Genomic DNA, 12835 nt, shown 5'->3' with positions numbered 1-12835 from the left:
GACAATGTTAGGGGCGCGAGCGCGCTCTAGTGCCGCCCATTACTTCCCATTAAGCATAGAATCGGAACAAGCGAAATACAACATAATGTTCAATAAACATGATCATCATAGGGCGCCCCCTCAGCCACACGTTTAATTACTTATCTACCTGATTATTAGATTGAATTGATGGTGATTATTGATTATTAGTTCAGGCGTTAGGTCAGGCAAGTGCTCATCTTGCGCGTTCATCAAAAATGAGGCGCCTAAACCCGCGGGTGCACAGGGACGGAAAAAGAGAAAAAAAGAAAGGAAGAAAATCGAAAGAAAGCCCAGTATAGAGGTTAGTCTTCTTATCTCAGCCAATAAGTTGTCAAACAAAATAAAATTACTTAGTATCAATTTTATCAACTAATATTTATTTTTTAAATATTATTAATATTGTCACTAAGCTATCACTTGCTAGTTTTCTACATAATTACTATACGTATTGCAAACATAACTTCACTGACAATAATCAATAACCTACATGGATGTCATTTAAATATCAAAAGTCCAGTTCGTTATGAATATGGATAACATATGCATGTTATTTATGAAAAGTACAAGCGCTTTCTACGTGGGCGTCGGAAGGAAATAAATACGGCCTCTCGTTTTTTTTTTTTTTTTTACTGGAGCAGTCTAACGATAGATGCCATATTATTTACATTAAACCCAAATATACTGTGTTCACCTAGTTCTTTACAGTGGCTGTAGTGTAGTGGTAAGACGCACGGCATTAAGATTTGATGCAGCTCTATCAGAGGCTCGATCCTGCCTTTTACCACACTCGCTCTATTCCCTTTTCCCATCACATATCAGATCGGAAAGGCATTTATTTTCAATAAAAAGTGAGAAAATGTTTAAAAAGTGGAAATAAAGCGTCGGACGTGTTATATAAATAAAAGTTGACTTGACTTAAAAATGGCTCTTGATCAGGTAACAGGGTAGCCTAGAAATCTAGACGCACCCTAGCGGCAGCAAATCTAATCTGCCGCGAGTGTCGTCTAGCAACTCTCAATACCCTTCTGAGCTGTAAACGCCAAACTCTTGCCGGGCCAATCACATCGTGTAAAGAGTCGGTGGGCGGGGCCATAATGAAGACGGCCGAGTTGTGTTTGCGTGCTTCTAGTAAACACAGAAAACGGCGGCGGTCTGTCGAATCAGCTTTGACCGCGACTCTGGAAGACTTGAGTTCAGCTTTTCTTGGAGAAAAGAACAAAGAACGGCACTGAAGTCATTCTGAAGAAGGGAAGATGTGTTCGAGTTTAGCCGGCCGGATACGGCGAATGCTTAACCTATCAACGAGCTCTGCTTCACCTTCGTTGCTCTGGTTGGTTGTAGCGCTATCCTATCGCGTGCAGAGGGAGTTTGACAGACAGCCGTTTATCCGCCCCTCAGATTGAGCCGTCAATGGAGAGTTTCAGACCAAACATCTGGATGTGGGTCTGGCTTGTCAGGCTAGTAACAGGGAATATATATTCCGAAAAATATGTCAAGGTTCTCTCAAAGTTAATAATGAGTTATTTGGCCTTTTAATACTGTTCTCAAAAAGCACAAAAGGGTATTTATACATAGTTTGAGGAAGTTCTGATTGTTCAAAGAATCCAAGATATTCATGTCTTTCTTTCTTCAGTGGAAAAGAAATTACGTTTTTTGAGGAAAACATTCCAGGATTTTTCTCCACATAATGGACTTCAATGGGAACCAACTGCTGAAGGTCCAAATCAATGAGGAAGAGCTTCAGAGCCTCTGAGGATCCCAGAGGAATAGTCTGACCCAGACAAACCATCCCACATTTACTACACTAATACACATTTATATACTTTTAATCTCAAATGCTCGACTTCTGTGCTCTGCTTTTATCTGACAATTTTAAAGTTGGAGGAGAACATGAGATGGGCACTGTGTCATTTCTTCCACCTATGTCACGCGTTTCCGACACACTTTTTGACGTGATGGCTAAGGTTAAAAAGTATAAAGGTTTTTGTTTTGTTTTTAAAGAAAATGTCTGATGGTTTGTCTGGATCAGATTCTATTCCTCTGGGATCATCAGAGCCTCTGAAGCCCTTCCTCTGAAACGGCATTGATTTGGTTCCCGTTGAAATCCATTTTGTGGAGAATGTTATCCTGGAATATTTTCCTTAAAAAGCTTAATATCTTTTCCACTGAAGAAAGTCAATTTACCAAATAATCCTTTAAAGGTGCCCTAGAATAAAAAATGTAATTAACCTTGCCATGGTGAAATAATAAGAGTTCAGTACAAGGACATCACACACTGTGAGTCTGTACTGTAAAAAAAGTGCTTCTCAACATAAACCCAACCGTGACGCAAGCGTTGGGGATCATTTATATGCACGCCCCCAACATTTGCATCTGTCCAAACATGTTCATTGTCAGGCGGAACTGACGGAGTGAATCATCAGGTAAACAAGCTGCTCGCATGGACACACTTCATGTTCAGGCTGTTCAGGAGACTTTTTTTCTACCCTTCCCATCGATAAAAAATGTCATGGTTGATGTTTATAATCAGATACCACAACAATTTAATTCAAGATCGTTCGTTTGTTCGGGCCATTTCAAGCAAGCTTCGCTCCGCGTCTTAAACTGAAGAAAGTGGCGACTGTATTCCTGCAGCAGTGAGCAGCGCTTTATCCACTTATTGACTGTTTAAACCATTTCTGATTAAACTGAAAGTTTCTTAGAGAGACAGCATTGTCTAGATAACGCAAGACGCTAGTACAGTGACAATAGGAAACACCAGTACCATACCAAACTAAATAGTGTGTCTAATGACAAAGGGGAATATTACTTTATATTACAAAATACAACCGTAGAGACGTTGCTTACAGAGCGTTCACTCGATCCTTCTAGCAAACGTCACCTTCTCCACCATATAAGTTAAAACGACAGTCATTTGACAAGGCTATTCATTTAGTAAAAATATAAGTTCTATATTTATATTTTTGAGAACTGAAGTATGGTGTTTCCTCTGATGTTTTTGCCTATTTGTATTTCAGATTAGGCGACATCACAGTCACTGCGTAACGTTAGCCTACATTGTGACTAACGTTATATAAACATGCAATATCGCTGACGAAAGACGACGAGTCTAAAATGTAGACTGATGCACACTTTAAGCAGAACATCTCAAATGCAGATTGATCAAATGCAGATTACTTGTTTATTGGTATTTTCAGGTCACTGACGCACAAGAGAGAGCTTGTGTATATGGTTGCCAGATTGGACATGTTTAGGTATAACACCGGATGCATACGGGTTTCTTTTCAAAGAAAAGCTCTGTTTGGGGGTTTTCAATTACTGAAATCTGGCAACCGCATGAACCCGAGCTCTTTCTTGTGCGCGGATGACCTGAAAACACCACTAAACAAGTAAGCTGCAATATCTCCGTCTCCATTTGAGATGTTCTGCTTAAAGTGTCGTTCAGTCGGTCTGTTCTGTCAGGACTCACGAGCCGCTTCGCTGAACTGCTGTGAGCTGCTGAAATTAGCCAATCAGAGCAGAGCTCAACATTAATATTCATGACCCTTCCAAATAAGGCAAAAACAGAGCATTACATCCTAGGGACAATTTATAGGGTTGTAAATGGACCTGTAAAACTGATTCTGGACGATGTTTGCCCTTAAATAAGCCACACACCCTCTATGTAGATATCAGAGAACAATTTAACATGGTTTCAAATCATTCTAGGGCACCTTTAATTACCAGAATGTTATTAGAACACATTTTTGTTAGCTGGGGATTTTTCTCTTGTTTTCATGCGGGTTAATGAAAGTTTATGTCCTCACCTTCGCAGGTTGTGCTGATATGAGAGAAAATGGGCGTGTTGGATCTGCAGGAGATGGCTTTGGCCTGACACATGGAGTAATACTCGGATCCTTGCAGTGTGCATGCGCGGTATTCCTGCCGTGGACACTTGTACGGCATCTTACAGACACACTGTCCCCCGATACATCGCCTCCAAGGTGGACAGAACACTTTTGAGCAAGACAGCCGTGTATACTTCTGTTCCAGACATTGGGCCGGGCCCAAGAATGACTCTTCCCCTGATGTTGAATTGGTGTTTGTCTCTCCCTTTGAAGGCAGATTGTCCTTCAAGTTTGACTCTGAAGGTGTTTCTGTCTCTGCCTTTGGAGGCGGGTTGTCCTTTAAGCTTGACTCTGAAGGTGTGTCTATCTCTGCATTTGGAGGCGGGTTGTCCTTCAAGCTTGACTCTGAAGGTCTGTCTGTGTCTGCCTTTGGAGGCGGTTTCGTTAAATCTGTTGTTTTTCCCAAATCTACACTTGGATTTTGCTCTGGTCTTGTGACTGGTTGTCTTTGCTGGGTTCCAGCTGTTCCTGGTTTACTCTCCAGAGTCTAATAAGATATAGTAAACTTTTTTATTAAATGTCAAATGTACAAACCCGATTCCAAAAAAGTTGGGAAAGTGTACAAATTATGAATAAAAAAAGAATGCAATCATTTACAAACTCATAAACTTATATTTTATTCCCAGTAGAATATAGATACGTATCAAATGTTGAAAGTGATACATTTTGAAATGTCATGCCAAATATCGGCTCATTTTGGATTTCATGAGAGCTACACATTCCAATAAAGTTGGGACAGTCAGCAATAAGAGGCCAGAAAAGTTAAATGTACATACAGTATAAGGAACAGCTGGGGGTCCAATTGGCAACTTAATAGTTCAATTGGCAACATGATTGGGTATAAAAAGAGCTTCTTAGAGTGGCAGTTTCTCTCAGAGGTCCAGATGGGCAGAGGATCACCAATTCCCCCAATGCTGCGGCGGACAATAGTGGAGCGATATCAGAAAGGAGTTTGTCGGAGAAAAATTGCAAAGAGTTTGAAGTTATCATCATCTACAGTGCATAAAATCATCCAAATATTCAGAGAATCTGGACCAATCTCTGAGCGTAAGGGTCAAGGCCGGAAAACCAAACTGGATGCCCGTGATCTTCAGCCCTTAGCCACTGCATCACATACAGGAATGCTACTGTAATGGACATCACAACATGGGCTCATGAATACTTCCAGAAAACATCTCTGGGCCAAGGCTCATTTATAATAGACTGTGGCAAAGTGGAAAACTGTTCTGTGGTCAGACGAATCAAAATTTGAAGTTCTTTTTAGAAAACTTAGATGCCATGACATCCGGGCTAAAGAGGACAAGGACAACCCAAGTTGTTCTCAGCTCTCGGTTCAGAAGCTGATCTCTGATGGTCTGGGGTTCATGAGTGTGTGTGGCATGGGCAGCTTACACATCTGGAAAGGCTCCATCAATGCTGAAAGGTTTATCCATGGTCTAGAACAACATCTGCTCCATCCAGACGGCGTCTCTTTCAGGGAAGCCCTTGCATTCTCCAGCATGACAATGCCAGACCACACACTGCATCAATTACAGCATCATGGCTGCGCAGAAGAAGGATCCGGCACTGAAATGGCCAGCCTGCAGTCCAGATCTTTCACCATTAGAAAACATTTGGCGCATCATAAAGAGGAAGATGCGATAAAGAAGACCTAAGACAGTTGAGCAGCTAGAAGCCTGTATTAGACAAGAATGGGACAACATTCCTATTCCTAAACTTGAGCAGCTCGTCTCCTCAGTCCCCAGACATTTGCAGACTGATATAAAAAGAAGAGGGGATGACACACAGGGGGAAACATGGCCTTGTCCCAACTTCTTTTAGATGTGTTGATGCCATGAAATTTAAAATCAATTTATTTTTCCCCTAAAATTGATGTGTCATCAATGTTGTATTCTGAATGAAATATTGAAATTTGAAACTTCCACATCATTGCAATCTGTTGTTATTCACAATTTGTACAGAAACCGACTTTTTTGGAATCGGGTTTGTACATCAATTAATGAACTATGGAAGCTTGTTTCTGCCACAGAATAAAAAAAGGTAACTGCAATACATTAAAACTTTCCCTGACAGCAACATTGTTGGCCCAGATACGGGCCATATCTGGTACATGTGGATTAAACGCGTACCAGATATTGAAGTTTTGACTTTTCCCTCCCACAGAATTGTGAGATAAATTTCTGAAATTGTGAGATTGATTTAATTCTGTGTAAATAAGCTTCCATAATTGACATATTAATGTAGTTGAATTAATAATAATAATAATAATAATAATAATAAGAAGAAGAAGAAGAAGAAGAAGAGCAAGGTGGCATCTGAACATTTGATGTATGAAAAAATGAACATAGTAGAAAGAGTAAAAAACTGAATATTTTGTCTCACTGTGAAAAAAATCCATGATAAATAAGTTACGACAACATATGTTTTTACATTGCTTTAACTCATTAAAATAAGTTTTAGTTCAGACAAAAAATTTACTTATCCCAAGATTTATATAACCCCACCTGTTTGGTACACCTACTCCAAGCGGGACTCAAACCTGGGTCTGCTGCCATGAGAGTTGGATGCTCTAACCAGGAGGCTAAAGGCTCCAACCCCTAGTGTCAGTCACTAGAGTATCTCTTGAGATCAGAGTGAGGTTTACTCACACAGCAACTACTAGCTGGCCTCCATTACATACTCACCCTCAAGTCACCCTAGGTGTGTATGACATTCTTCTTTCAGACGAATACAATAAGAGTTATTATATAAAATAATAATAATAATAATAATAATAATAATAATAATAATAATAAAAATAATAATAATTCATTACATTTATATAGCGCTTTTCTAGGCACTCAAAGCGCTTTACATAGAAGGGGGGAATCTCCACAACCACCACCAATGTGCAGCATCCACTTGGATGATGCGACGGCAACCATATTGCGCCAGAACGCTCACCACACACCAGCTGATTGGTGGAGAGGAGACCGAGTGATGAAGCCAATCAGGAGAGGGGGATTATTAGGAGGCCATGATGGACAGAGGGGCCAATGGGCAAATTTGGCCAGGATGCCGGGGTTACACCCCTACTCTTTATCGAAGGACATCCTGGGATTTTTAACGACCACAGAGAGTCAGGACCTCGGTTTAACGTCTAATCCGAAAGACGGTGCTCTTTGTCAGTATAGTGTCACCATCACTATACTGGGGCGTTAGGTCCCACACAGACCACAGGGTGAGCGCCCCCTGCTGGCCTCACTAACACCATCACTATACTGGGGCGTTAGGACCCACACAGACTACAGGGTGAGCACCCCCTGCTGGCCTCACTAACACCATCTCTATACTGGGGCGTTAGGACCCACACAGACTACAGGGTGAGCGCCCCCTGCTAGCCTCACTAACACCATCACTATACTGGGGCATTAGGACCCACACAAACCACAGGGTGAGCGCCCCCTGCTGGCCTCGCTAACACCATCACTATACTGGGGCGTTAGGACCCACACAGACCACAGGGTGAGCGCCCCCTGCTGGCCTCACTAACACCATCACTATACTGGGGCATTAGGACCCACACAGACCACAGGGTGAGCCCCCCCGGCTGGCCTCACTAACACCATCACTATACTGGGGCGTTAGGACCCACACAGACCACAGGGTGAGCGCCCCCTGCTGGCCTCACTAACACCATCACTATACTGGGGCGTTAGGACCCACACAGACCACAGGGTGAGCGCCCCCTGCTGGCCTCACTAACACCATCTCTATACTGGGGCGTTAGTACCCACACAGACCACAGGGTGAGCACCCCCTGCTGGCCTCACTAACACCATCTCTATACTGGGGCGTTAGGACCCACACAGACTACAGGGTGAGCGCCCCCTGCTGGCCTCACTAACACCATCACTATACTGGGGCGTTAGGACCCACACAGACCCCAGGGTGAGCGCCCCCTGCTAGCCTCACTAACACCATCTCTATACTGGGGCGTTAGTACCCACACCGACCACAGGGTGAGCGCCCCCTGCTAGCCTCACTAACACCATCTCTATACTGGGGCGTTAGTAACCACACAGACCACAGGGTGAGCACCCCCTGCTGGCCTCACTAACACCATCTCTATACTGGGGCGTTAGGACCCACACAGACTACAGGGTGAGCGCCCCCTGCTGGCCTCACTAACACCATCACTATACTGGGGCGTTAGGACCCACACAGACGCCAGGGTGAGCACCCCCTGCTGGCCTCGCTAACACCATCACTATACTGGGGCCTTAGGACCCACACAGACCACAGGGTGAGCGCCCCCTGCTGGCCTCACTAACACCATCACTATACTGAGGCGTTAGGACCCACACAGACCACAGGGTGAGCGCCCCCTGCTGGCCTCACTAACACCATCACTATACTGGGGCATTAGGACCCACACAGACCACAGGGTGAGCGCCCCCTGCTGGCCTCACTAACACCATCACTATACTGAGCCGTTAGGACCCACAGAGACCACAGGGTGAGCGCCCCCTGCTAGCCTCACTAACACCGTCTCTATACTGGGGCGTTAGTACCCACACAGACCACAGGGTGAGCGCCCCCTGCTAGCCTCACTAACACCATCTCTATACTGGGGCGTTAGTAACCACACAGACCACAGGGTGAGCACCCCCTGCTGGCCTCACTAACACCATCTCTATACTGGGGCGTTAGGACCCACACAGACTACAGGGTGAGCGCCCCCTGCTGGCCTCACTAACACCATCACTATACTGGGGCGTTAGGACCCACACAGACCCCAGGGTGAGCACCCCCTGCTGGCCTCACTAACACCATCACTATACTGGGGCGTTAGGACCCACACAGACCACAAGGTGAGCGCCCCCAGCTGGCCTCACTAACACCATCACTATACTGGGGCATTAGGACCCACACAGACCACAGGGTGAGCGCCCCCTGCTGGCCTCGCTAACACCATCACTATACTGGGGCGTTAGGACCCACACAGACCACAGGGTGAGCACCCCCTGCTGGCCTCACTAACACCATCACTATACAGGGGCGTTAGGACCCACACAGACCACAGGGTGAGCGCCCCCTGCTGGCCTCACTAACACCATCACTATACTGAGGCGTTAGGACCCACACAGACCACAGGGTGAGCGCCCCCTGCTAGCCTCACTAACACCATCACTATACTGGGGCATTAGGACCCACACAAACCACAGGGTGAGCGCCCCCTGCTGGCCTCGCTAACACCATCACTATACTGGGGCGTTAGGACCCACACAGACCACAGGGTGAGCGCCCCCTGATGGCCTCACTAACACCATCACTATACTGGGGCATTAGGACCCACACAGACCACAGGGTGAGCCCCCCCGGCTGGCCTCACTAACACCATCACTATACTGGGGCGTTAGGACCCACACAGACCACAGGGTGAGCGCCCCCTGCTGGCCTCACTAACACCATCACTATACTGAGGCGTTAGGACCCATACAGACCACAGGGTGAGCGCCCCCTGCTAGCCTCACTAACACCATCTCTATACTGGGGCGTTAGTACCCACACAGACCACAGGGTGAGCACCCCCTGCTGGCCTCACTAACACCATCACTATACTGGGGCGTTAGGACCCACACAGACCCCAGGGTGAGCGCCCCCTGCTAGCCTCACTAACACCATCTCTATACTGGGGCGTTAGTACCCACACCGACCACAGGGTGAGCGCCCCCTGCTAGCCTCACTAACACCATCTCTATACTGGGGCGTTAGTAACCACACAGACCACAGGGTGAGCACCCCCTGCTGGCCTCACTAACACCATCTCTATACTGGGGCGTTAGGACCCACACAGACTACAGGGTGAGCGCCCCCTGCTGGCCTCACTAACACCATCACTATACTGGGGCGTTAGGACCCACACAGACCCCAGGGTGAGCACCCCCTGCTGGCCTCACTAACACCATCACTATACTGGGGCGTTAGGACCCACACAGACCACAAGGTGAGCGCCCCCAGCTGGCCTCACTAACACCATCACTATACTGGGGCGTTAGGACCCACACAGACCACAGGGTGAGCGCCCCCTGCTGGCCTCGCTAACACCATCACTATACTGGGGCGTTAGGACCCACACAGACCACAGGGTGAGCGCCCCCTGCTGGCCTCACTAACACCATCACTATACTGAGGCGTTAGGACCCACACAGACCACAGGGTGAGCGCCCCCTGCTGGCCTCACTAACACCATCACTATACTGGGGCGTTAGGACCCACACAGACCACAGGGTGAGCGCCCCCTGCTGGCCTCACTAACACCATCACTATACTGAGGCGTTAGGACCCACACAGACCACAGGGTGAGCGCCCCCTGCTAGCCTCACTAACACCGTCTCTATACTGGGGCGTTAGTACCCACACAGACCACAGGGTGAGCGCCCCCTGCTAGCCTCACTAACACCGTCTCTATACTGGGGCGTTAGTACCCACACAGACCACAGGGTGAGCGCCCCCTGCTAGCCTCACTAACACCATCTCTATACTGGGGCGTTAGTAACCACACAGACCACAGGGTGAGCACCCCCTGCTGGCCTCACTAACACCATCTCTATACTGGGGCGTTAGGACCCACACAGACTACAGGGTGAGCGCCCCCTGCTGGCCTCACTAACACCATCACTATACTGGGGCGTTAGGACCCACACAGACCCCAGGGTGAGCACCCCCTGCTGGCCTCACTAACACCATCACTATACTGGGGCGTTAGGACCCACACAGACCACAAGGTGAGCGCCCCCAGCTGGCCTCACTAACACCATCACTATACTGGGGCATTAGGACCCACACAGACCACAGGGTGAGCGCCCCCTGCTGGCCTCGCTAACACCATCACTATACTGGGGCATTAGGACCCACACAGACCACAGGGTGAGCACCCCTGGCGGCCTCGCTAACACCATCACTATACTGGGGCGTTAGGACCCACACAGACCACAGGGTGAGCACCCCCTGCTGGCCTCACTAACACCATCACTATACAGGGGCGTTAGGACCCACACAGACCACAGGGTGAGCGCCCCCTGCTGGCCTCACTAACACCATCACTATACTGAGGCGTTAGGACCCACACAGACCACAGGGTGAGCGCCCCCTGCTAGCCTCACTAACACCATCACTATACTGGGGCATTAGGACCCACACAAACCACAGGGTGAGCGCCCCCTGCTGGCCTCGCTAACACCATCACTATACTGGGGCGTTAGGACCCACACAGACCACAGGGTGAGCGCCCCCTGCTGGCCTCACTAACACCATCACTATACTGGGGCATTAGGACCCACACAGACCACAGGGTGAGCCCCCCCGGCTGGCCTCACTAACACCATCACTATACTGGGGCGTTAGGACCCACACAGACCACAGGGTGAGCGCCCCCTGCTGGCCTCACTAACACCATCACTATACTGAGGCGTTAGGACCCATACAGACCACAGGGTGAGCGCCCCCTGCTAGCCTCACTAACACCATCTCTATACTGGGGCGTTAGTACCCACACAGACCACAGGGTGAGCACCCCCTGCTGGCCTCACTAACACCATCTCTATACTGGGGCGTTAGGACCCACACAGACTACAGGGTGAGCGCCCCCTGCTGGCCTCACTAACACCATCACTATACTGGGGCGTTAGGACCCACACAGACCCCAGGGTGAGCGCCCCCTGCTAGCCTCACTAACACCATCTCTATACTGGGGCGTTAGTACCCACACCGACCACAGGGTGAGCGCCCCCTGCTAGCCTCACTAACACCATCTCTATACTGGGGCGTTAGTAACCACACAGACCACAGGGTGAGCACCCCCTGCTGGCCTCACTAACACCATCTCTATACTGGGGCGTTAGGACCCACACAGACTACAGGGTGAGCGCCCCCTGCTGGCCTCACTAACACCATCACTATACTGGGGCGTTAGGACCCACACAGACCCCAGGGTGAGCACCCCCTGCTGGCCTCACTAACACCATCACTATACTGGGGCGTTAGGACCCACACAGACCACAAGGTGAGCGCCCCCAGCTGGCCTCACTAACACCATCACTATACTGGGGCATTAGGACCCACACAGACCACAGGGTGAGCGCCCCCTGCTGGCCTCGCTAACACCATCACTATACTGGGGCGTTAGGACCCACACAGACCACAGGGTGAGCACCCCCTGCTGGCCTCACTAACACCATCACTATACAGGGGCGTTAGGACCCACACAGACCACAGGGTGAGCGGCCCCTGCTGGCCTCACTAACACCATCACTATACTGAGGCGTTAGGACCCACACAGACCACAGGGTGAGCGCCCCCTGCTGGCCTCACTAACACCATCACTATACTGGGGCATTAGGACCCACACAGACCACAGGGTGAGCCCCCCCGGCTGGCCTCACTAACACCATCACTATACTGGGGCGTTAGGACCCACACAGACCACAGGGTGAGCGCCCCCTGCTGGCCTCACTAACACCATCACTATACTGAGGCGTTAGGACCCATACAGACCACAGGGTGAGCGCCCCCTGCTAGCCTCACTAACACCATCCCTATACTGGGGCGTTAGTACCCACACAGACCACAGGGTGAGCGCCCCCTGCTGGCCTCACTAACACCATCACTATACTGGGGCGTTAGGACCCACACAGACCACAGGGTGAGCGCCCCCTGCTGGCCTCACTAACACCATCACTATACTGGGGCGTTAGGACCCACACAGACCACAGGGTGAGCGCCCCCTGCTGGCCTCACTAACACCATCTCTATACTGGGGCGTTAGGACCCACACAGACCACAGGGTGAGCGCCCCCTGCTGGCCTCACTAAAACCATCACTATACTGGGGCGTTAGGACCCACACAGACCACAGGGTGAGCACCCCCTGCTGGCCTCACTAAC

At 48.9% G+C, this 12835-nt stretch overlaps 1 protein-coding gene across 1 annotated transcript in view; it reads right to left on the bottom strand.

Annotated features, from left to right (window-relative positions):
• Positions 1 to 12835, bottom strand: part of cfi (complement factor I) — a 41171-nt gene that overhangs the window by 27313 nt on the left and 1023 nt on the right. Inside the window, exon 2 of the mRNA XM_067445371.1 lies at positions 3828 to 4395. Coding sequence (XP_067301472.1) covers positions 3828 to 4395 — 568 coding nt within the window. The remainder of the gene's footprint in view (positions 1 to 3827; positions 4396 to 12835) is intronic.

The sequence above is a fragment of the Pseudorasbora parva genome, chromosome 6 (genome assembly GCF_024679245.1).
Source record: "Pseudorasbora parva isolate DD20220531a chromosome 6, ASM2467924v1, whole genome shotgun sequence".
Lineage (NCBI taxonomy): Eukaryota > Metazoa > Chordata > Actinopteri > Cypriniformes > Gobionidae > Pseudorasbora > Pseudorasbora parva.
Note: the sequence above shows the minus strand (reverse complement) of the source record. Positions and strands in the feature narration are given on the sequence as shown.